This window comes from Myotis daubentonii, chromosome 10 (genome assembly GCF_963259705.1).
Source record: "Myotis daubentonii chromosome 10, mMyoDau2.1, whole genome shotgun sequence".
Lineage (NCBI taxonomy): Eukaryota > Metazoa > Chordata > Mammalia > Chiroptera > Vespertilionidae > Myotis > Myotis daubentonii.
Window position 1 is genome coordinate 80043467 of NC_081849.1, and position 25313 is coordinate 80068779.

A 25313-nucleotide genomic window follows, 5' to 3' on the forward strand; every position below is an offset into this window, starting at 1 on the left:
ATTAGCAAATATCGGGTATACAACACGGAACTATGCAGTTAACACACTGTAAATATCTACTTTATAATAAGTGGAGGAAGTAGCAACATTATTAATAGAATATTTACCTTAGATGTGTCTGTGGTTTAGTTAAGACACCCCACATGTCACTAATGATCTGCAAAAAGATTTTAAACACTTTAGAATAGCTGTTTGGGGAAAAGCAGAATTTTAACTAAAGTGTCTTCTGAACTTTCAAACTTTTACTTAAATAAAAGTATGAAGAGAAAACTCAGAAAGTAATCATTATGACTACGCAATCTTGCATCTTTAGAGTTCTTGAGCATATCAATACCCGTCAACCTGGACGGGCAGATTTCACTGTCCTCATTCTGTAAACGAGCAACCAGCTCACTCGGATGGATGAAGCGACCTCCTGGAAGGTGGTGGAGCCTTTTGCTGGGCCTTCAAACCGGCCCTCTGGCTCCCAATCCACACCCAGTGGCTTCTACCCCCCAGGCCTCCCCTTCACACAGACACACGTGACTGAGAATTGCCTTTTCATACTGAGCAGTCACTGGGCGGCCGTGCGGCCTGAAACGCCATCCCCGGCACCATGTCCTCTATGCCACTGCTAACTGGGGTTCACCCAGCTCTTGAAGAGCCGCCGGCTGCTGCCTGAATCTACAGCACTTTCCTAATCACTTTGGATCAATCTGGTCCAAGGTCCTGCCTCCTGGAATTGGCCATAATTCTAAGGAGCCAAATGAATGTAATCTTATTTCCAAGTGGCAGGCTTTTAAATATGTGAAATACTGATCCTTTTTCCAGTGGAATCTTCCTTCTTCAATCAAACATCCCCACCTCCTTAGCCCAACCTGGCTTCATCACCTGCAGCCACCCACATGGTGTCTCTCCCTGCCTCCTGGGCTGCCGACATCTAGTATTTTTTACTTCCTTCTGGGTGCGGACCCACATAAAGTGCGCAGAAGGCGAAGGAAGCAGAGCCTGGCAGACAGCAGCACTGACTGGCCGTGAACTGATTGGATGTGGACTGGGCTGAGGCTCCAAGCGGGGTCCTGCACACGCAGCTGGGGAGGAAGGTGCGCGGTCCCATCCCTGCTGCCCCTAGCTTTCCCGTGGACATGAGGTGAGGCTGGGAGCAACCTCTCCCACCTTCCGATTCCACATCTGTCCAAATGGGGACAATAATGTCTGCGTACCCCACGGGGCTGTCAATTACCCAGCTGAAATAACGCACGTGATATGTTTGGGGTAAGTACAGTACATAATGTGATCGACAAGTATAGTGCAGAATATTCTACAAATATGCAACATAGTGTTAAAACAGACACCACTAGCTACAGATCAGAATCTATCACCTATTATTCTATTACAGATTAATCTCAATTCATTCTCCTAAAATGCCTACGGTTACCTCCACCAACTCTTAAAGAAAAAAGAGAGACCATCACAACCGCTCTTTGCTAAAGACTGCAACTTCCCTGCCCTGATCTGTATCTGGGCTTAGAGTTTCAATATCAAAGCCAAGTTGGGAGTCTAACCATTTTATTGAGTTTAATAATATATTGGTAATATTCTATTTTTCCTTTTGATTAATAATAAATCCAATCCAGGAGTTAGTGAACACTGCGCAGATGGCTTACAAAGGCATGTGTTAAAGATTTTAGGGAGCTACTACATAAGAGTTAAAGCAAGTCAGCAATAATTTACACTGGCAGAAACCATTGTATCTGGGTCAATAAGGTCTCTTTGATCTTGTCTTTCAAACACATGATTATCAAGCCTGAGCCACCCTTTCCCCAGGTCTATTTCCAGCTGGCAGACAGAGGGATGTTTTAAGGGTTATAAGTGTTGGTCCAAGGCTATTAGTAACTGTTGTGCTGGATTAACACATAGCCCAGCACACTCACCTCCTGGTAGGAACTGGAAAAGGCTTTACAGTGAGAAAGAGCTCCTAGTGACGGACATACCTTTCTGACGATCGCAGCAAACACCACCAGGACCACTGGAAGCAGCAGTGTCTTCGTATACCTCAGTGGAGTCTAAAATTCACAGGGAGGCTTTGTTAGAAGAAGGTGTTATTTTGAATAGACAAAATTTCATTTCAAACAATGAACAAAGTGAAGGGAAACACGAGCATGCACCCAGCCAGGGCCCAAGCTAACCACAGACTCCCCTTATACAAATGAAGATGCGTTTCCATAGAAACAAATTTCCCCAAAGTGTTGAATTGAAAACACTAACAGATCCTGTCCTCACATGTGAAAGTGTAAAATGTGATGAGAGATGACTGTTCACCCGCTGCACCAACTGCCCTAACTACAGGGCCGCCTAACGTTCACCTGCAGTCAGCACAACCCCTTCAAACGGCCTGGGCTTTCCCTGTGCATTTTGTGGGGGAACCTTAGCCAGGCCCGGCTGGCGTGGCTCAGTGGTTGAGCATGGACCTATGTATGAACCTGGAGGTCAGAGTTCGATTCCAGGTTGGGGCACAGGTCCAGGTTTTAGGCTTGATCCCCAGTAGGGGGTGTGCAGGAGGCAACCGATCAATGATTCTCTCTCATCATTGATGTTTCTATCTCTCTCCCTCTCCCTTCCTCTTTCTGAAATTGACAAAAATATATTTTAAGAAATCAAACCTTAACCATGATCCCATCTCTCTCTGTCTCTCTCTCACACACACACATACACAAACACACACACACTGATCAATATTTACAAAAAGAATAAAACATTTTGGCATTTCCTTTGTAACAGATTTTAAAAACTACTGAAAAAACTTCACTAACAAAGCCTGGCACATTGCAATCCTATGCACCGTTGAATAATTTGAGGTCACAGTCTTAAACAATCCTGAACCTGAAATTTCTAAATCGCAATTGATTTGCTTGTCACCAACACTTTCCCTCACAAGACATTCTATACTATTTAAAAAAAGGAACACATTTCGTAGATAATAAAATATCATAAATCAGGGCCACCTGGGTGGTATAATGAGACACAAATATATGTATGTTTGTTGAACCAAACCAGCTCACAAAGTACTGCCAATTCTATTTTCTATAAAATACCATTAAGATAGCAAAGGGCTTTGCTGTGCACGTTGTCTCTCTGCAGCAGGCTGCTCATGCCCAGTAGCTATGGTACCAAGAAGGGAGTCATCTGTTCGGGAACATTAGGCGACACTGCAGCTTGTCTCTCACTCCACTACACCACTCTCTGGTTTCCTTCTAAACATCGGAGTACAGGTTTGACAGAAAACTGACGTGGAATGAGAACTTGGATAAATCGTATTTCAAAGCAACGCGATCATTCACTCACACACACACCGCAAAGCGAGTGCAGTGCAGCGTAGGAGCCTGAGCTCGCTGGCGAGTGCTTTGCCTGGAAGAGCCGCTGGAAGGAAGGCCTGTGTTTACTCCTCAGGCCGCCGCCTGAGTGCAGGCTTCTGCACTGTTAAGTGAGAGAGGACCAGAGTCCAGTGACCGTACCTCTAAGCTGCCAGGTTTTCCTTTTCCTTCCAACCCAGATGACAGCACAGGGGGCAGAGTCTAAATCACAGGAACACCCTTTCTGAAAGTGAAACACAACCCAAAGGGAAGACTATAAACCCTGTCTTACCTCCTTCTCCATGAAGTCAAACTCCGCTGCACATGTATACAGTAAAGTATCGAAATCCTTGTAGCTGAAGAATTTTGATGTTAGTAAGTTGCCAATATGAGCCTAGTAAGGAATAAAACGAGGTACCATGAGATTAGGCCATTGATTGTAATAATTCATTTTATTCTTAAAAGTACCTAGAAGTAGTTTTCACTACATGATAGAGCTTCCTGTTCCCATACAGTGAGCTTTTGTTAAACAACAAAGCACTATGCCTCCAACCTCCCAGTTCCTTCTTTCACTGACAAGGGAGCTCCACCAGCACCCTGGCTTCCACAGTCAATCATCAGCAAACAAAGCCTTTACCCCGGGTTTTCCCTGCTCAGTGAACAAACCCTGGTGCCCTATACTGCACACCACTGCCTCTGCCGAGCCCACGGGACGGGGGCCTGGTGACCCACAGACACTCTGTCACCCATCAAAGGACAGCGTGCGACACAGTAAAGGAAAGGACACATCAACTCAGGTTTCTGAAAAGGGACTGGAGACTTTCTGCAAGAAGCAGGAGACGGGCAGGCTGGGAACAGATGCACCTTTCGGACATCTGTGTAACCTTTATGCTACCAAGTGCTCTTGCTCACCTCACCTCATCTCCCCACAAAGCCATGTGAGAAAGGTAGATTGTTGTCACTTAAATGAGACATTTGCCAAACTTCCAATTCCTTATTGTCTTAAAAAGGGATAATGAAGAAAAGGGGGGAAATGACATCTAAAACAAAGCCTAACTAAAATCCCAGGGGTATCCAGATGACAGGGGGTCAGGGTGAGGAGGAACTGAAGGGTGGTGGGGGCATGCTCAACAATTTCAAAGCACTCTTTTGCTGGAGAAGAAATGTGTGCCAATGGCTTTAAGAAATCAATAGGAGAACAAATAGCACCTAACACAGCCTAAGAAAACTGTGTCCAATGAAAAGGAGAGAAAATCTAAAGAGTAAGAAAAATAGTTGGGAAATCTCAAATAAAATGCAAGAAATAGGCCCAACTGTAATGATAATTGTCTGCCATATAAAGAGCTTACTTCACTAATTAAAGAACAGCTGCTCAAATTGGGTTTAAGGGGAAAATAATCCAATATTATATTGTCTCTGCAAGACATACTTCAAACCAACGTCTGCAGGAAGGCTGAAAATAGAAGAGAACAAGACACACCAGAGACTGAACCAAAGACGCCTAGGTCAGCGACTATGATGTCTCACAAAACTGAATTCAAGCAAGATGATATGGAAGAGGACGGCTAGTATCATACACTGACAGAATGAATAGCAAAGCACAATCATACCAATCATGAGCATATTTACATTTAACTTCACAGATTCAATTTGTATAAAACAACCACCTGGCTAGTGTGGCTCAAGAGTTGATCATCAATCTATGAATCAGGAGGTCACAGTTCGATGCCCGGTCAGGGCATATGCGCCCCAGGTTGCAGGCTTGATCCCCAGTAGGGGTCCTGCAGGAGGCAGCCAATCAATAACGCTTTCTCACCATTGATGTTTCTCTCTCTCTCTCCCTCTCCCTTCCTCTCTGACATCAATAAAAATATATTTAAAAGAAAACAACCTAAAAACTGTAGAGGAAATAGGTAAGCGGACAGTGTTCAATAGAGATGTTAAATATTTACGTCTAAAATAGAAAAGGCAGACAAATCCTATCTAATAAAAGAGAAACATGGTAATTAGCATACGACCACTACCCTTCCCACTGGCTAATCAGGGCAATATGCAAATTAACTGCCAGCCAAGATGGCGGCCGGCAGCCAGGCAGCTTGAAATTAACATGAGGCTTGCTTGCTTCAGTGATGGAGGACTCCAACGTTCCCCGCCTGCCGCTGCAGGCCTCTGAGCTGCAACTCTAATCAACTATGTACCAAATATAGAAGCTAAACAAAACCCCAGAAACCTGCTTTAGTCCGCTGGGCTTCAGCCAGCAGGATCGCACATTGTAAGCAAAGGCCAGAAACCTACTTTCAGCAGCGGAGGCCTAAGAGCTGGAGCCAAGCCTCAAAGCTAAAGCTGGCCCAGAATAAAAAGAAAAAAAAAAGAAAAAAAGGAGCGGTTGGGAGCTTCCGTCACCCCCAGCCTGAAAACAGCCCTCAGCCCCTCACCCAGACTGGCCAGGCACCCCAGTGGGGACCCCCACCCTGAAGGGTGTGTGACCAGCTGCAAACAGCCATCATCCCCTTACCCAGGCTGGCCAGGCACCCCAGTGGGGACCCCCACCCTGAAGGATGTGTGACCAGCTGCAAACAGCCATCATCCCCTCACCCAGGCTGGCCAGGCACCCCAGTAGGGACTCCCACCCTGATCCAGGACACCCTTCAGGGCAAACCAGCCGGCACCCACCCGTGCACCAGGCCTCTACCCTATATAGTAAAAGGGTAATATGCCTCCCAGCACCGGGATCAGTGGAGCCGTGAGGCCTCCCGGCACCGGGATCAGCGTGACAGGGGGCAGCACCCAAACCCCCTGATCGCCCTGCGGCTCTGTGTGTGACAGGGGACGGGGCCACAACCTCCCTATCCACCCTGCTCTGTTCGTGACAGGGGAAGGTGCCCCAACCCCCTGATCAGCCCTGCTCTGTGCCTGATAGGGTGAGCTCCCCAACCCCCTGATCGGCCCTGCTCTGTGTGTGACAGGGTGCGGCGCCCCAACCCCCCCAATCGGCCCTACCCTGAGCGTGACTGAGGGTGGCATCACAACCTCCCGATCGCCCTGCTCTGTGCATGACAGGGGGCGGTGCCCCAACTCCCCAATCGGCCCTGCTCTGAGCCCAACCAGGGGCTGCACCTAGGGATTGGGCCTGCCCTCTGCCACCTGGGAGCAGGCCTAAGCCAGCAGGTCGTTATATCCCGAGGGGTCCCAGGCCGGGCTGAGGGACCCCCTTTTTCCCCCAAGTGCACAAATTTTTGTGCACCGGGCCTCTAGTGTTAATATAAAATCTGAATACTACTATTAATAAGCACACAAACATAAAATGCAAACTTCACAAAGAGAGAATATGTGTTATCCTTAAACAAAAGTAAAATGTTTTCAAAAAAGTTCACATGCTATGCTGCAATAAATTTCAGTCATATAGTACTAATTGTATGTTTTTAATCACAAAAACAGTAAAATTGGAAAATGATAACTATAAAGGGCTTTAAAAATCCTTTTGGCTAGAAATTAAATAACATAAAACTTAACCTCAAGGTTAAAAAGAGAATCATAGAATAGTTCATTGTAAGAGACACACAAAAAGTCCTGCTTGTATGGAAATTTATAGCTTTAATGTATTTATTTGAAAATAAGAGAGGTTGAAAACAAAGGAGCGACACACTTTCCCTCAAGCATCAGAAAAGGCTACAGAACAAGCCCACAGCAGCGAGGAGGAGGATGGCAGAACTGGTGACAAAGGGAAACACAATAAAGCCAAACAGGTGGTGCTTGAAAATATGAATACATAACATCATCCAAATCCAAATAGGAATTTAAATAAAACAGAAAAGCCCACTTCACATATATGCAAAACTTCAGCCTGAATCAACACCTAACTCGTCTGTCTTCCCCAGTGAGGCGACACATTCCACAAACCTAGGACTTGGGCTCTCTCACTTTTCTCCCTGCTCACTGTCCACATCCTGGTGACTCAATCACCTGTTCCCACCTCCCAGCTGGCTGCTAGGAGCCTCCCTGACTCCCTGTGCCTCAGTGCTGGTGCAGCCACACGGCCACACTGTGTCTTCTGCAGCGGGCACTACTCCTGCATCCACACTGTGTCTCCCACAGCGGGCACTACTCCTGCAGCCACACTGTGTCTCCCTGCACAGGCACTACTCCTGCAGCCACACTGTGTCTCCCGCAGCGGGCACTACTCCTGCAGCCACACTGTGTCTCCCTGCACAGGCACTACTCCTGCAGCCACACTGTGTCTCCCTGCAGCGGGCACTACTCCTGCGTCCACACTGTGTCTCCCACAGCGGGCACTACTCCTGCAGCCACACTGTGTCGTAGCCGCATGGACTTGCTCCTCTCTCCCACCATTCCATGTCTTATCAGTTTTGTGTCTCTAGAGTGCACTCTCCTGCCAGCCACACAGCAGGTACACACTGAATGTGTGAACACATTTAGACTACAGGGTTATACTTTTAGAAATCTTTCCAGAGGTTCTAGACCACCCATTAGTAGCCTAATTGTTTTCAATCTTTTTCAGCAGAAACTTCCCTTGTTCATAGGAACCTGCATCCATGTGCAACGTACAGGAGATGAAAGCTAAACTGCCCGGTGAAAGGGGGCGGGCAAGGGGACCAAAAAGTGATGGGCCCCAGGGACGCGTCCACAGAGCCCAGTTCCCGAACCATGGCGTCAAGCCGCTAGCGTGGGACAAAGGACAGCCCATTGCTAGTAAAATAAATTACAGAAAACATGTGGTTTACTTTTACTCTTTCCATGTTGGTTCTTGTGTTTATTCTTTTTAAATTTAATTAGCATGCTAACTAAATAGCACAGTAAAACAGCCAAAGCAAAATTATGCTACGAAGGGTCCTTAATTCATGTTATAATGCAAAATTCTCCTTTTATTTTCCCTCCCACCCAAAAACCCAGACCAAAACAGAACAAAACTCAGTTAATAAAACTAACTTGGAATCAATTACATATAAAGGCTCATAAATAAACTTTTCACAAGAACTGACCAGAAAACCGAGGGGAAGAAAGAAAAGACTATATAATATGACCAACAGGTGAAGACAGCATCTTTATTGTGACAAGAGGGGGTGACAGAGAGACAGGGAGAAACCAGGACTCTCAGCCCTCAGAACACGAGCTTAGGTCTCTGAGCTTGCTCACCTTAACATCTTATCATCTGGGTGGGAGATGGGAGGAGGGGGTTAATAGAGGGGGAGATGGGGGCATCTGCAATATTCTCAACAATAAAGATAAATTTAAAAAAATATAATCTTTGTGATATGGAAAGACCAATATAACAATTCTATTGAGAAATTAATTGTAAAGAATACAGACTACACATAGTCATATTTACCTTCTACTATAAATAGATAAAATAAAGATGAATAGACTTCATCTTGGAATCTGGTTTAAATAGTGGCATTTTAATAACCCAAGTAACTTGTTTTTAGCCTGTTAGATTCTTTTCAAGTGTTTCAAGTTTAAGCGAAAATGCACTTACATCATCTGCAATGCCAAAGATTTTAGATGTCAAATACTTGAGTATGACAGTTCCAAATAACCAAAAACATCCTTGGATGACCTTCAAAAGAAAAGCACAACAAAACAAAGACTAGCTGATGCTTTGCATAGCCATTTCAGAGACAGCCCGGGAAGAAAAAGTGCTTTTATCACATGCTAAATAAATAACTGCATCCAAGAGAGAATGTTTAAAAAAATGCACATTAAATTAATGTTCCTCTAAAATCCAGGGGCTAGCACTAAAAATATAGACATATAACTTATTATAAAAAGTAACATACTATCCAGAAGATTTACACAGCAATTGTAGTTAAAGTCCCCTCTACTAACAGTTACTTACACATGCACCACACCTTAGGAAAAAACATGGACAATACATAAAACTGGAATTCTTTAACTACCTATCAAATATTAACCTTAAATTGGGTCATGAGAGGGCAATTTGGTACCTGAAATTGAGCCCTAATGTGAAATAAAACTGTTAGATTGCCTGGATTGCATAGATCATTTCGTTAAAAGTAAAACATAAAACCTATGGCATATTTTAGAGAGGGAAAATATATGTATTGAAATAGATTGATTCTTACCCATAAACTAAGTTCAGATACATTTATTTTGAGAAAATGTGGTTTCATTGCCAGCACACCCTACATGGGGAAAATAAGATAGCATACAGTTAATACTTATAAATCCAAGTGCCAGGAAACACTTCTAAATAATAAGACTCGCAAGACTCTAAAATCCAGCACACTGTCAATGTTCCACATAACATCACCACGAGCTCACTGACTTCAAGAACTAGCCCATTTTAGCCAAAGTAGATTAGGTCAGTTAGCGACTTTGTAAAGAATCACCATGTATTAATTTTTATGAGTGATTTTATATCTCTGACTCACCTAAGAATCAAGAAGTATAAAACAAATTCAGAATTTCAGACAGATGCCTTACAGTCATAATAAATAGATAAAATATTAAGTTAAATATTATTAACTCTTAGGATAAACACGTCCAAGTACATGATAGACTCCAAAAATATAATACCCTATCGTGATCCAAATCTACTTCAAACTTGGCAAAAATATGGTTAGAGATCAAAACATAAACACATGAACCCAAATTAAATCTTTTCAGAAGTTTCAGAGTATCTGCAAACACAAAATGTGTTAAGATTCACGTTTCAAAGTGATAACTATAAATAAAAATAGGCAAATGTTTGTTTATGGTTAAATATGCAAAAACATGCTATATTCTGTAACTGTTAGCATTATGTGTTTTTATACAACAAAAATGTGAAACATCTATACATAAATACGCATCATTCATACCTATGACACCCCTCAATGTCGAGCACCCAGTAGGAGACCCAACACACTGCAGTGCTCAACTGAACGAAGAGAAGCTCCCTGCAATGTGCTTAGGTGAGATGTGGCTGGCATGCATCTTCCGTTCAACTGCTTCCCTGGGCACAAGTGCCAAGAGTCATGTACTTTAGCCTGAGTGACAGCAGGACTTGCCCATGCACACATGTAAAATAGAGAACTGAGCACATTTTCACATTTCCCAATTACAAACACATTCACTAACTATAAGAACTATCATTAATCTCAGCACAACAACTCAGTTAATGAGGTTTTTTGTCCTTGTTGGAAACACAGCATCACCTCATGCTAACTGCTACTTTCTGTGACTACGTATACTCAGGTCACACAACCTGAAAGGGTGTTGGTCCAGACTGGACAGAAGCAGACCTTGGGAAATAAGATCTTAAATAAATGTTTCTTGTAAAATGGGACAAAGAAATAGGAGGTTCCAATTCGCTAATGGGTCCTAGAAATCAAGAAAGCCAAAATGCCCTGCACCTTAAATGATTACTCCAGAAGTAGAACACGTTTCATTTAAGACAGGACAATACGTGCTGGTCTTCCAGAAACCTACCTCGACTAAACAGAGGAACAATTTCTTCCTTCTTAGGGTTATAAAACTCTGTATGGGGAAAACCCATTGATAAAAAAAAAAAAAAGGCATAACCACCTCTGAAGTCCTCGCATTCAGGAAAATTTATATTTAGAAAGCCATCTGACCAAAGTGGCAGGGGAGGTAGGTGCCTTTCCCTGTCTGCTCCAATTCTACTTCAAACTTGGCAAAAATATGGTTAGAGATCAAAACATAAACACATGGTAGGGACCATAGTGTCCTGATCATCTAACCCTGTGGTGATCTAGCAACTCTAACTGAATTACCACTGATTTAAACTACCTGACTATTTCATGCAAATAAACACGGGGAAAACCCTAACACCCAAGGCATCGAGCCTCTGATCCCGTGGAACAAGGAGGAGAGACTGCTGGGAGAAGCCCGGGCAGGAAAGGGGGTCAGAGCGGGAAGCAGGAATCGGATAAAAACCAAAAAGGGGAGAGGCCGACAGGATAAAGAAGAAATTCACCCTGGGACCAACGCTTAGGTGACAGAAGAGATGAGGAAAGAGAAAGGGCACATTAGACAATGGGCAAGTGCCATGCTTTCCAATAGCAACCTCTGCTGTGCTTCTCTCCTGTCCTGAAAGGGAATACACGGGTGTTCTATGCATACAGGTGCCTCCCTGAGATGCTTCTCACAGAAAATCCCTCACAAATCCCAAGCCGGTGATAAAGAAATGGGTAAACCATGAATTTCAAAACAGCCATGCACTTAAAGAACACTTACCCAAATAATCACCAAAGAGGAAGCATAATAAGAAGTTAATAACATTGAGTTTCCAAACATCAAAACAAAACAAAGTGCAAGAGAAATCTGGAAAAATCCAAGAAAAATATAATTAATGCACATAAAACAAAATAAAGTTTTATTATTATCCTGGAAATTGCACATGCCCACGACAGACAAAATTCAAACTGCTCAAAAGGGAACACAGCCCAGGCCCTATGCCATACTTCAAAACGGGGAAGGTCACCAGACAGGCAGAGCTCAGCAAATGCACACTCCTCATCATTTCAACAGAAGGCCCCGGGATAATGAGCATTCTGTGTTTCTCTTTCATGAATTATCCCTTTTACAGATAACATGCAAGTCAGGCACAGCCTCAAATCAGAAAATATGACCTAACTTAAAACTGCTGGGTGGCCTATTTAAAACAGGTTTAATTATGTCACCGTTTCTGAAGGACACTTGTTTTAGTTATGGAATCATGGAACGACCAGTTTTAACATAAACAAATCAAATACTAATTAGGAGTTTGTTTTGAGGTCAAACTCAAGGGGGAAAAAACAAATTTAAAAACCATTACCATATGTATATAAATGATCTTCCGTAATTTGCATATATCAATGTATCCCACAACATATACTGTGAATAATGATGCAATCTGAAATTGAATAAAAATTAAGTTAAAAATAAAAATTATATATACAATGAATAGCTGTAAGAATAAAAAAAATCATTTTTATTGTCGTTTCAAATTGATTTTTATTTATTTTGAAAGCAAATTCTTTACTTTCCCTCTTACCTATCTATTTATTATTGAATATGGTGAAGATATTAACATAGCAAACATTGGTTGATTTTTCTTTTCCATACACAGCTTTCTCAACCATTTAAATTATCTACTCTGTGGGTTAACCAAAACAATACTCTGATGTCAGAGTTACTCTATTGTCAACAGGTAAAATTACAAAGTGCCTTGCCCAATCAAAAAAATATTAAAATTTAATTAAAACACTATGATTAGTACATAATTAAAGAAGTTACATTAAACTCAAGAAATAATTATGTAATGCATGTGTGTATAACACATTAAGTTCTGCTTGTTAGTCATGCTTTACAAGTATCTCTATAAATGTTCCTTTTCATAAATATTCAAGTGTTAGTTATCACATTTCAAATAAGAAGTACTTTCACTACAAAGGTATTTTAACTCCCTTTATAGGTTTGAGGAAGACTGTATGTAGTTACCAAGAACTCTGAGATACCGGGGTATTTCGAGGAACTGATGGAGTGGGAAAGTGCACCTCCAGGAAAGTACAGATATTATTCAAATGATGCCTCTCCACCATCCTTTGTGGAGAATGGGGTTCCATGTCCTCCCACTAGGCAAACAGGGTAAAAGACTGCAAACAGCCGAACACTTAAACACATGACGTAAGCTCCATTCATCAAGTGGTTTATCTCCAAAGAATCTACAACAAATTGCCTATTAGCAAGAAAACCAAGGTTCCCTTCACCAGGTTTGTCCCCTGGAACACTGTGCTGTCTGAGTGACTCACATGAGCCAGTGACAGTGGAGAAGAGGGGGTGGGTGGGTGGGGGACCCGCTCTACAAGCGAGCCTGACCCTGTTCTACAGACCCCTGTTTGAAGGGGAAGGGAGGCGAGGGCATGGAAAGACAGATGATACACAGATCACAGGTTGAAGGGGAGTTTCATAAAGTACAAACTGTTCAGCTACCCGTCCTATGTTATCCTATGTGTATCTACCCCAGGTGTAAGAATGCACAGCTATTCATAAAGAAATGCATTCACCTAAGAGAAATACCTAAAGTTAGAGCCCCTGTCCTCTTTTAAACACTAACAAATAATAACACTGATAGGCATTCCTACAAATGTGAGTTCAATCAATGCATTCCACTAGTAGATAAATAATTAACACCCATTATTGCAAATCTTACGTATTCCCCTACTCTGAACTTGGTTTAAAAGGATTAACAAAAAACATCCTAGACTTAGACTCCTATAACGTCTCAGTTCTACAATTGTATACAAACGAGTGCGCATGATTAAACGCACCACACTTAGGTCAGTTTAGAGAACTGAGCACTGACCTGAGTCAGAAGTACGAACTGAGCGAACTGCCACGGGAGCATGAAGAACACGTTGGAGATGCACAGAGCAATCAAGCTTCCTCGGTAGAGTTTCGTGGCCCTTGAGAGGATGAATAAGGATCAGTGAGCTTAACAAGCGTCCAAGCGTGGCTCCCAACTGCGGCAAATTAGAATCTCTAAACACGATCTGGTTCTGGCATCAAGTGGGCAAAGTGAGCCAATGGGTTAGAAATTATGCCTCCTGACACTCAATCACAACCACCTTCTTTGAGAAGTAAATACCCATTATTACTATAAAAGCAAAGCCGGCCGGAGCGGGAGGCAGCTGGGTCGGCATAGCCACGGAACTTTTTCTAACTGTGTTTGGCAAACTCTTCATCAAACACGTGTCATGCCCTCAGGAGACCCGTTCGGAGAGGCCGAGACGAGGGCCTGAAAGAGCGCAGGAGCAGCACGGCATGTTCAGTGCTCGGAGTCCGCAGGCAAGTCCTGCAGGGGCTCAGGCTGAGCAGCTGGCGGTGGGGAGGGGGAGGCACTGGGGAGGACGTGGGAGAAAAGCAGGCCCTGCTCAGGTAGGACACAGACAGGAGAGGAGGACCCAAAGGCGGGGTCGCTCAGAAGCCACCTGTCCACGCCTCATGTCGGCCCTACTTGTAATTTGGGACTTTTAGGAGCGTGAGGTGTTTTTATCTTGTATGTTAGTTTTAAGAACTTCTTTCCTCCTGAAACGGTGAGCCAATGCAAAGCTCCAACACACCTAACATCCTCACAAAGCGAAGTGTCCATGTTAGCATCCTCGGGCCACAAGGTGTGCCCCTAACAGGGTGAGGAACCCTTAGGACAGGAGGTGCCCTGCCCATCTTTCTTATGCCCCAAGCACCCCTTCCCCAGAGGACCCCCCTCTGTGCTCTGCTGTCCAACTCTTTCTTTCCAGCCTGCCCCCAAACAAGCACTAAAGGATCCAGGTGACCACTCCTGATTACCAAATTGACTTATTAGGTAAGAACCAGCAATAATGGAGTAGAGGGAAAAGAATAGATGTGATTGCGTCCTACATAACAAGGGTTCCATTCCATGAAACTGGTTTGCGTTTCTGTGTTCACTCATGTCTGGGTGTAGCAGGTCACAAGGTGACATGTGGCTCTTCTGTCTTGTAGAGAATAGTCAGAAGATGAAAGCATTTTCCCACTACCTTTGAACTCCACCTAGCATCGGCATCCTCTTAGTTATGTTATTATATTGTTGTTTTTATTATGAAAGATTAAAAATTCTAGCTGCAGCTACTCAATGCAGAAGCAACAAAGTCAGTTACCTGAGAATGTGAGTCACGAGCAGCATCTGGAGCACGAGGAACGGGTAGGAGAAGCTCTCGCGGAGCGGCGGCGTCCACATCACGCGGGTGCACTAGAGAGAATCACAGCGTGAGGCGCGCTGGCTGCCCTTGCGGAGACAGAGCGGGTGAAAGCGGCTGTTTCTACGCACAGAGAGGTTTGTCCCCCGTCATTTAAATAGTGTGCGGTCAGACATGCTACCAAGCCTCCAGCAGCAGCAACGCGGGGAAGTGGGAAATGCTAGCGAGCGGGAGACACACAGCACAGACCCTGAAATATTAACACCGTGAAGTGTCAGCAACAAAGAGCTGAACACCTCACCTCTCAGTGCTTCCATTTAATGGACATCGGAATGTTACCATTTACTGCTTATCTGCCACACAAGAATATTCTAAGGGCTATGAGACTATTTTCAAAGTGTTCTGAGAATTTCTTTCCAAATCTTATATAAATAACTATGTCAGTAAGTAATCAGAAATAGGTACATTTACATTAATATTTTCATCTCAGTTCAGTTAAAAGTATTTAAGAAACTAATGCAGGTCAGAAAAATGTTACAGGTAACGAAAAAGGTAATTAGAAATGCCTCTAAAGCAATCCCTTTATATACTTTGAATTACTTTGGTTTAAAAGATTGTCCTTTTCATGTGTGCATATCTTTACATCTGTGAACATGGTTTATATAAAACAACATCCGTCATGATTGAGAGTAAGTTTTTAAATCTCATCACGAAAAAAACAAAACAAACCTATTTCACATGTAATAAATTCCTAACAGTCAAAATTGGGCAAAAATATTTACTTTTTTTACACACTGATCTCAATGCTGTTCAATCGCATCATGCTAAGGGTCAAGCATGCCGCATAAGCGTATCGCACATGAGGAAGCATCTAAAGCAGGTGGGAGCTTGCATCTTAGCAATAGCTCTCAACAGGGACAGGATCAACACTGGAAAAACCTAGAAGTCATCTGCATAATTTTATTATGAAATGTATAACTTCAATATTATCGATCATTACTCTCAGCAATGATCCTTTACTGAGTTTTCATGTTTTGGACTTAAATTTCTGTTTTAAATAATTGGGTTAATCCTTTCACATTATACATTTTATAGTTCTTTTCTGTAGGCAAAAATTTTCCCTTGTAAAAACCATCTGAGAGAAAGATTATTTTTAAAAGTATGTCATATACTATCTTAGACTCAAGTTCAAAGCAAACTAAATAATGGAAACAGAACTTAAAAGCCAGTAATAATGCACAGCTATTCTCTGGCACATAAACCACTCGCTTCCATGATTAAAATAGCTCTGCTAAAAAAGAAGGGTACCGATTCGCAAGCCCCCAGCAATCCCAGGGGGCAGAGCACGTGACCCTGTGGGAAGTTCACTAACTGCAGGGACAGGCACGGCTGGAGTTGACACCCCTCCCCGTACAGCAATCCTATGCTTTAGGCAACGTATTCAGAAGTCAGAAAAAAAAAAGGGTCTGAGAAATCTCACAACGTGAAAAATAAAATTATAATAAAATAGTCCTCAGTTCCTTGAGTTCTCACCATTATTTTACCCAAAACTTCAATGTACGCTCTCAATTTTAATATATGTCATTACTCAAAATGGTCCTTTCCTACTCTAAGCTACACTTACTGGTGTGAGTACAATGATTTCCTTGACCATTTTAGTAAAACCACAATTCTAATCACATTGAGTCACCTTTTCCTAAGTAGAAAGTGATAGCTAAGCATAGCTAAATAAATATAGCAAGTAGCTGAAAAATGAAAAATCTATCCACCTGAATGAAGAACTGAACAGTCTGGATTGCATCGTTCAAAACCAGAAAGACCTCTAAGGAATGATGCTCATGGTCCGTGAGTATCAAAATTATATGAAGAACAGAAGGTCCGGAATTAACCCCTAGCACTGAGGTGACCAGCAGGCCCTGCAGCCTGACAGGCAGCACTCTTCAAAACTTGGTTTCACATGTTCCCATTTTATTGAATCTCTTGGGTGACACTGTTAATAGAATTGTATGGGTTTCCGTGATCCCTGCCTGCAGTGTCTACGTGAACTCTCAGTGCTCCCGTGGCGGGCAGTCGCTTCCTGTTTCCTGGTCATTCGCACAGAAGCTGTGCTTTATGGTCCATGGCCCATCCTATGACACTGAGCAGCATCCACCGTCAAAAAGAACCAAACAATTCCTGTTTTTTGCTCAAAACGCAGACCAAACCAATTAATGGATGTTTGCATTGTAATCATCAGTCAAATGCTCTACCCCATAAGATCACTCCAGCCTTAAATCTCTGTGATTCTAAATACTAACCATGCGTTAATTCAATATCCATTAGTAACCCACTCAATATTTTACAAGTTCAACCTTGACTGCACTGTGAAGTTCAGAGTGACTCCTGGTTGAGCTTTCGAACATGCATTTTCAAAGACGGCAGCCACTAGTGTATAAACTCTAAAAGCAAGCTGACCTCTCTCCTTCCTCAACACAAAACTTACTTAACATGAAAGAGAACTGGTCAGAGGTACATTACTAGGAATTCAGTTACACTCTGAGTTAGTGAAAGGATTTCACTGGTACCCTGAATTTACGTTACACTTTAATCTAAACTAAGTTACTAATAATAATATAGACTAACAATTATAGAGCAGCTACCTATGTGTCAAAGATGGTCGTAGGCACTGTACACATATGAATTCATTTAATGCCCCTGATAATCCCATGAATGGGGAACACCATTACGCCCAGGTACAAAGAGGAAACGCAGGCAAGTGAGAGGAAATGACTTGTCCAGGCCACAGTCACCAAATGGCAGAGCCAGGATCCGAACACCAGTGGGCAGGATCCAGAGTCCATGCTTTCTACAAAGCTGTCTCCTAAGAAAGCCCTTGGGCATGTGAAAATTTATAACTAAAATAAAATACGAAGGATACTTGAAGTCTATCAAAGCTTATGATAAATACATTAAAACAGAAGTGTGTGATATAGCTCCATAAGTTATCCCCACGGCTGGCTATGTCCACGGCTGGCTATGTCGGTAACAGCTATACCGTGAGCTTTCAGTTTGAAGTTATATAAAGCATCGATAGAGAACCATGATTTCTTCACCACTAAGAGATGTACCACATAAAAGCTGCCATGATGACGAAAAGCTAACTTACAATAAATGCTAGTGTTTAAAATTTGAATCAAAATAAGGTCGAATAGCATTTAAAGAATGCTATTGTAAATGCTATTGTAAATTGTAAAGACATTAAATATTAAAAAGAAACCTGCATTTTCAATAAGTAAAAATTTCCTAAAATTTTAAAAGTATTTGACTATCCTAGAATAAACTTTGTATTTCTGGAAGTAAAGTGCCCCAAGGATTTTGAACATGATGCTGGTGACTCCTACCTCTCCGTGATTGAAGAAGAAGCACAGCACCGTGACCAGGCCTCCTAACCGGCTGCCGCTGCAAGAGGAGAGAACGCGCTCAGGTCAGAATCCAGGCCAGGCCCAACCAACCCTGCAAGCACATGTGTGCGTCCATCCTTCCAGATCCTTCTCTGACCCATTACCAACATAGTTTAACGTGACCATACTATTAACATGCCTCTGGAATGGGCTCCTTTTCTAATTAATTTATCACGAAGATTATTCCTAATCAATACATGTAACCCAAGGCACTCTTCTGAACAGATGTCACCTATCACACAGTATAAATGAACTGCAATTTGTCCCGCCCTTTTGTTACTGGACAGATAGGTATTTTTCAATTCCTTGCTGAAATAATTTTAAAAAGTTCAAATAAACACCCTTATAGGAAAATGCTGGTGCTTTCATTCTATAGCAGTGTGGTTCTCAACCATGGCTGCACATTAGAATCACCCGGGAATCTTTTTAAAATCCTGATTTCTGGGCCTCATCCTCCGGAAATTCTGTTTCTTTGTGACTAATGTTGTGGCCCCACCCCATAGCAAAGAAACAGAATTTCCAGAGGATGAGGCCCAGAAATCAGGATTTTAAAAAGATTTCCGGGTGATTCTAACGTGCAGCCAAAGTTGAGAACCACTGTTCTATAGGATAGACCTAACTGTGAGCCAGCCAAGTCAAAGAATGTGAACTTTCCAGAAAACGCGGTACCATCCACACCCCCTTCTCTGTAACACAGACTGATGGGCCCGGGCTGCCCCATTTTGCCATCACACGGGTGGGAACGCTCCCTCGCTGGTGCTGTGAGCTGTGCTTCCTGCCTCTCACACAGAGCGCCATCGCAGTGGGGCTGGCTTTTGTTTGGTTTTGCCTGACAAGGTGCATTTTCTCTTCTGTGAGTTGCCTGTTCACATTCTTGCCCTTTTTCCTATTGGATGGTCTGCTTCCCTCGTTAAAGATTAGGGAAATCATTTTCTTTTATTATCATTTGTGTGACAAAGTCTCTTGGTATAATGTATGGTGTATTCTACCAGAAATCTGAATTTTATGTAGTTCATTTTGTGTAGTGAGATGTCAATATTTTCCTATAATTCTTCTGCATTTCCTGTCTTCCCACCTCGAAATCCTTCAGTGTTCCACCATAATGCAGGCTATGGGGCAGCACCTCCCCTGAGTGCAGACAGCTCTGCTCGCTCGCCAGGGAGGCACGTTTCCTGGTGCACTTTCTCCCTGCCTAGCTACAAGAAATGCTGCGTGACCGTCACCATGACACAATGTGACTCCCAATCATTCCACAACAGTGCCCAGCACCTCCTCTCCCCCCTCCGTCCTTAGAGAATACCACAGGGGTCCTTTAATTTTGCTACACAGAAAAGATGCACTAACCAGAACACTTAAAACTGATTTCCCCCCATTACAGTTGATCAGTTGGTATTTCAGCATGCCCTAGTGGTTAAAAAAGTTTCTTTTGCAATATGACCAACAACTGTCAGAAAATACAAAAGCTGCCGTGGTGCAGATTGTAAAGCTCTCTGAGCTTGCTGAACACCTACCACTTCTGCTCACACATCTCACTCACCTTCTGAGCCTCGAGTTCATCAGATATAAAATGAGGGGGTAAGAATGTAGATGCTTCAGTTCTGACGCTTAATAACTTGATAATTTTCTTTTTTCCTACACATTTCGGTGACATGGATTCAAAGCAATCCATCTGCACCTGACTAGCTACATGACCTCGGAGAGTTACTTAATGTCCTTGTGCCTCAGTTTCCTCACCTATAAAATGGTTAAGCGACCTCACAGGCTAACCCTAAGGATGAATGAGTTGATGACAGTGAAGAGCTTCGGCTAGAGCTGGGTACACAAGTGCTATACGTGCATTTCTTCAGTAAACACCTAGCTCTAAGGAAAGCGTGGAATCTACAGAGGGAAAGCTTCAGGTGAGTCCATTGAAAAAATATTTCCGCAACTAGTGAATGCCAATGAAGTTTATGTGATAGATATACATTCTTATTGTGCCTTTGATATGGCAACCCTGAGCTCAGTTTATTTATTCACTTCATTCAATTAAAAATGTGTTCTGAGGGCAGGCGTTCTTCTAGTGTCTTGCCAACGTCACCTTATTCTATTCTCACACAGAAGACAGTGTCTCCTAACTCACTAGGTCTCCTTCCTACCCAATCCCTTCTGAGACATTCTTCTATATGTAACTTCCACTTCAGTTAAGCTGACAAAACACTTCACCCCTACAGTACAGCCCTGAAAGACCTTCGTTGCTATAGATATAGATAGATAGATAGATAGATAGATAGATAGATAGATAGATAGATAGATAGATAGATAGATATTATAATGTAAAGGCAAACCAAAGAACTGGCAGTAATCTTGCTTCCCACGTCATTTACTCAAATGACATAAAAACTCAATGTTAACAGGTTCCACCCGACTCAGAGCTTCCATACAGCACATCTGCCCTCCGGCCTTAATCACAACAGCCTAGGACAATGGACAGCTAAGGACACTCTGCCGTGGGTACTGTACCTTCAGCCTTTGAAGTAACGGTTATAACAGGCACTTAAGGAAATTATACTGAATGATGACTTTAATAAATGCACAGAAATCCTTCTTGCAATGAAAAAAGAACATGGCTATAGATTAGCGACTCAGCAATAATGTCATTTCCATATTTTAACTTCTCTTACTTAAAATCTAATCTCCCAAATGTAATAAAGCCGTCCGTAAGACAGATGGGCAGCGCTCGGCAAGAGGACCAGACGCCCAGCCTCCCTCCTGCTCCCAGGACACACGGCACGCTGGCCGTGCTCCCCACGAGTCAGCCTGCTCTCCTGGTCAACTTAACTCTGGGTTAAGTTGTCTCGTTTCAAAAACAAATTTTTTCACACATTTAAATCATGTATTTTCATTTCAGTCTCCCCCAATTAAATCATTAAAAAGATGTTCTTAGACTTAAGTCAGAAATCTTAGCATCAAAGTATCTTCAATCTATATGCAAATATATTCTCAACTGATCTACCTGGTACCGCATTTGATAAATATTTTTGAGTAGCTGCTGTATCCTCAATCACTGAGCTAAGAGCTCAACAGAGGCACTAACATGAAAAGCCACACTTGCAAAGTAAAGCAGACAATGGGAGAATAGCAGATTCAAACTCACGAACTCAAACTGAAAAGCACACGTATACTATGCTCATACTTCTGTCATACGAAGAATCAGCTAGCAGGAAAAAATAATGTTCTAAGGATACTCTCATGGTAAAATAGTTCAACAAGTAAACAGCATGGAGACTTGTCAAAAAAGAGAGCAATAAATAGAAAAACCCATAGAAAATGCTCAATCTTTCAGTTTTAGGAATGCTGCTCAATTTTTAAAAAAATGTATTTTAATGATTTTTTTACAGAGAAGAAGGGAGAGGGATAGAGAGTTAGAAACATCGATGAAAGAGAAACATCGATCAGCTGCCTCCTGCACATCTCTTACTGGGGATGTGCCCGCAACCCAGGTACATGCCCTTGACCGGAATCGAACCTGGGACCTTTCAGTCCGCAGGCCGACGCTCTATCCACTGAGCCAAACCGGTTAGGGCAGGAATGCTAATCAATTACTAGTAAATCAGGTCGGATGGTAAATACCTGCAGAGAATATATTCCTAGTTTAACATTAGAAAAGGAAGAGCCACTGACATCACCTGGTAATGAGTGGTCCTTCCCATTACATTTTATGTAAATAACACATATTGCTTATGCTCAAATGCTTACGAATACCTAAAATGTATCACATAAGCCCACCACGTTGTATTTAAACCTCTAATGATTTTCAGTTTGGCTGGCCATGACAATGGTGAAATCATCCAAATAATTTTATATCTACAAGCAGAGATATCAGAAATGGCATTGTTATAAAACTGAACCACATTTTAATGCTACTCTCAGTGTTTAGGTTATTCTAGTAAACATTATTAAAACACAAACTAAAATATTCTCAATGAACAGTCTTACCTTAAGTATGTGCCATAAATGAAGAATAATGCCATCATCAGTCCATTTAAAAGAAAAATGACAGCAACATAAAAGCAAGCAGGATCTCCCAATCCTTGAAATGAACAAAACATATGCTCTAGAAATTACTTCATGCATCTGGCAGTTTATAGTAAACATGCTCATTTTGAAAATGGTGCCTTGGTTTCCACCCATACACACACACCACTGCGGCCCTGAGATGGAAGGGGAACAGCCGTGGAGACACTCCTCGTGCGGGAGTACGGGGTCTACCCCCGGCTTTCGGGCCGCCTGGGCTTGTGACTTCAACAGAGAACGCAGAAGCCACACGATGTGACTGCTGCGGCGAAGTCCCAAGAGGCCACCTGAGGTGCACGCTATCCAAAAGCCAAGCTGCCTGGCAAGGGAACATGCCGGCATCCCAGCTGAGCCCAGCCTCGCAGTCACCACGGCCCAGGAGCCAGAAGGAAAGTGTAGCACCCCCAGGTGACACCAGTCTTCCCAGCCACTGGGGACCAGCCGAGGCCTCTCATCAGGGAAATGGACTAGCCCTGCAGCCCCGCCCACATCCTGACTCCTCGCGTCCCTGAGCAGAATAAAATGGTGGTTGTTCAGATCGTACGTTTGGGTAAGTCTATTGGGCTGCAACAACCTACTGGACAAGGTCGCAGAGAGAAACTTACCTTCACAGCTCTCGATGGGACTGAGTCCTTCCCCTCTGGTGACCGTCCAGCAGATCTTGGTCTGAATGCCAATGAAGTCCATTATTTTGGTATAAATTCGGTACCAGCTGGCTAAGATGACCTAATTTTTAAAAAATAGAGACATTATGAGGAAAGATATTAGCCTCTAAAGTTTCATTACTGGAATAGTTTTAAGATACTTGATCATTGTCCAATTTTCCCTTCCGGTACCATCTACTGGGCATCTCTGAAGTCTACTAAGGTGAGCCTGACACTCCCCAACACAGACTCCTCGCTGGTCAGTCCTCAACACTCACCCACCAGCAAGAATAAAATATAACCAGAAACATGCAAGATTTATATGGTCAAGAGCTATAAAACTACTGAGGAACATAGAAGAGTTGAACAATCAGAGAGATGTCTTCCTGAATAGATCTAATTTTTTGAGATGTGAATCCCTCAAAGTAATTCATACACATAAAACAATACTAAACAAATTTCAAGTATCTGTCAGGAACTTTTATCTAGAAGAATTACAAAAAGGAGAGAACTGAAGAGGCTGTCCTAACACACATAAAAGTATTACTTACAATTAAAATAGTGTGATCCTGGCACAAGAATAGCCAACAGATCAAAGCACCCCATGTGGGTGGCGGACTGCCACCCAGACCTCCAGGCCTGAGGCCCTCCCGCCCCAGCAGCTGGGAGGATGGTAGCTGGCAGCTCTCAGCTGAGTCCCTCTCCGGGAACTACCCTCTGCTAATGCGTAAATTCACTAAAGGTCACACTCACTGCCCAAGGACAACTACATCCTTTGACTGACTAGTCCCAGAGCCCTTGCCTCCAGGTAGGACAACTGTGCAACGCCCTCCCAGCTCCAGGGCTCCCATGGGACTGGCTGCTGTCTTTATAGTGACTGCACCACAGCCCAACTCCTCCTCCCGCCGAACCCTGCTTCCTTCTTCCACCTCCTGGCACTGACCCTAAGGGCATCCCTTCCTCACACGTCCTGCAGGAAATCTCAAAGTCGGCCTCAGGACCTCAACCGAAGGCCATATTAAATACAAAGTCCAAAACAGAAGCAAGTACCCTAGCTGGTTTGACTCAGTGGATAGAGCATCAGCCTGCGGGCTGAAGGGTCCCGGGTTCGATTCTGGTCAAGGGCACATGCCTGGGTTGCAGGCTCGATCCCTAGTAGAGGGCGTGCAGGAGGCAGCCGACCAATGATTCTCTCTCATCGTTGATGTTTCTCTCTCTCTTTCCCTCTCCCTTCCTCTCTGAAATCAATAAAGATATATGTAAAAAATAAAAACAAAAACAGAAGCATAAATGTACAATAATGTTGTGTATAATAATGAATGTGGGGAGAAGATGGTGCACACATCAGAGTGGTAGGTCACACAGACGACCACTGTGAAAAAATATTAGACTCTACCCCACACTACACTAACACAAACTCCAGATAAGCTAAAAATGTAAATCTTAACAACATAATTATCACAATTAAAAAGATTTTTTAATATAAGAATAAAAGAAAATAATAATTAAAACAATTCACAGATATAACACATACACATCATGCACAAAGCTAAAAGGCTAACAAAAAGCTGGGGGAAAATGTTGTATCCATGTAACATAGTATTAACATTCTCCACATAATAAATGAGCTCTTATAAAATTTCAATGGCAAGTTAGACAAAGGGCATGAAAATGTACTTTTTAAAGTGAAAATGCATTTTTTCCTGTAAATTCATACACACACAGAGAGAAGGCAAAGGATTACGCACAGTAGCAAGGACTCAGTAAACAAGCTTCTCACAAACACTGCCAGGGGAATTTCAGCTGCTGTAACCTAGCTGGCCAGCACTTTGGCGACATGTACAACCATTCAAATATGTATTCTGTTCAACTCAACAGCTCCGCATCAACAGGTTACAGTGTAAAAAATAAGGATATTTTTTACAAGTGCAAAGACTGAGTTCAAAATGCTTACTGCAGTGTTAGGGTATTTTAAACAGTTGAAAACAAGCAGAATTTTCATAAAAGATGAACTAAATAAACAATGGTACATTGCGCACACAGCCATTAAAAAGGATGCTATGGAAAAGGAGATGACATGGGAAATGGTTATAAATAGTCTTAAAAGACAAAAGGCATTTATTTTACAAACAGTGCCATGTGATCCCATCTTTCTTGGGATCTTCT

General features: G+C 42.7%; 1 protein-coding gene across 5 annotated transcripts in view; it reads right to left on the reverse strand.

Annotated features, from left to right (window-relative positions):
* Positions 1 to 25313, reverse strand: part of DPY19L1 (dpy-19 like C-mannosyltransferase 1) — a 61406-nt gene that overhangs the window by 17095 nt on the left and 18998 nt on the right. For 2 of the 5 annotated variants that reach the window (XM_059655836.1, XM_059655840.1), the window contains exons 5-16: positions 23109 to 23229; positions 22426 to 22519; positions 18391 to 18448; positions 14972 to 15063; positions 13660 to 13759; positions 12130 to 12207; positions 11550 to 11636; positions 9434 to 9493; positions 8827 to 8907; positions 3625 to 3726; positions 1974 to 2045; positions 108 to 157 (exon numbers count right to left, since the gene is read on the reverse strand). In XM_059655836.1, the coding sequence (XP_059511819.1) occupies positions 108 to 157; positions 1974 to 2045; positions 3625 to 3726; positions 8827 to 8907; positions 9434 to 9493; positions 11550 to 11636; positions 12130 to 12207; positions 13660 to 13759; positions 14972 to 15063; positions 18391 to 18448; positions 22426 to 22519; positions 23109 to 23229 (995 nt within the window). The remainder of the gene's footprint in view (positions 1 to 107; positions 158 to 1973; positions 2046 to 3624; positions 3727 to 8826; positions 8908 to 9433; positions 9494 to 11549; positions 11637 to 12129; positions 12208 to 13659; positions 13760 to 14971; positions 15064 to 18390; positions 18449 to 22425; positions 22520 to 23108; positions 23230 to 25313) is intronic. The other 3 variants (XM_059655837.1, XM_059655838.1, XM_059655839.1) reach the window with 3 other exon arrangements.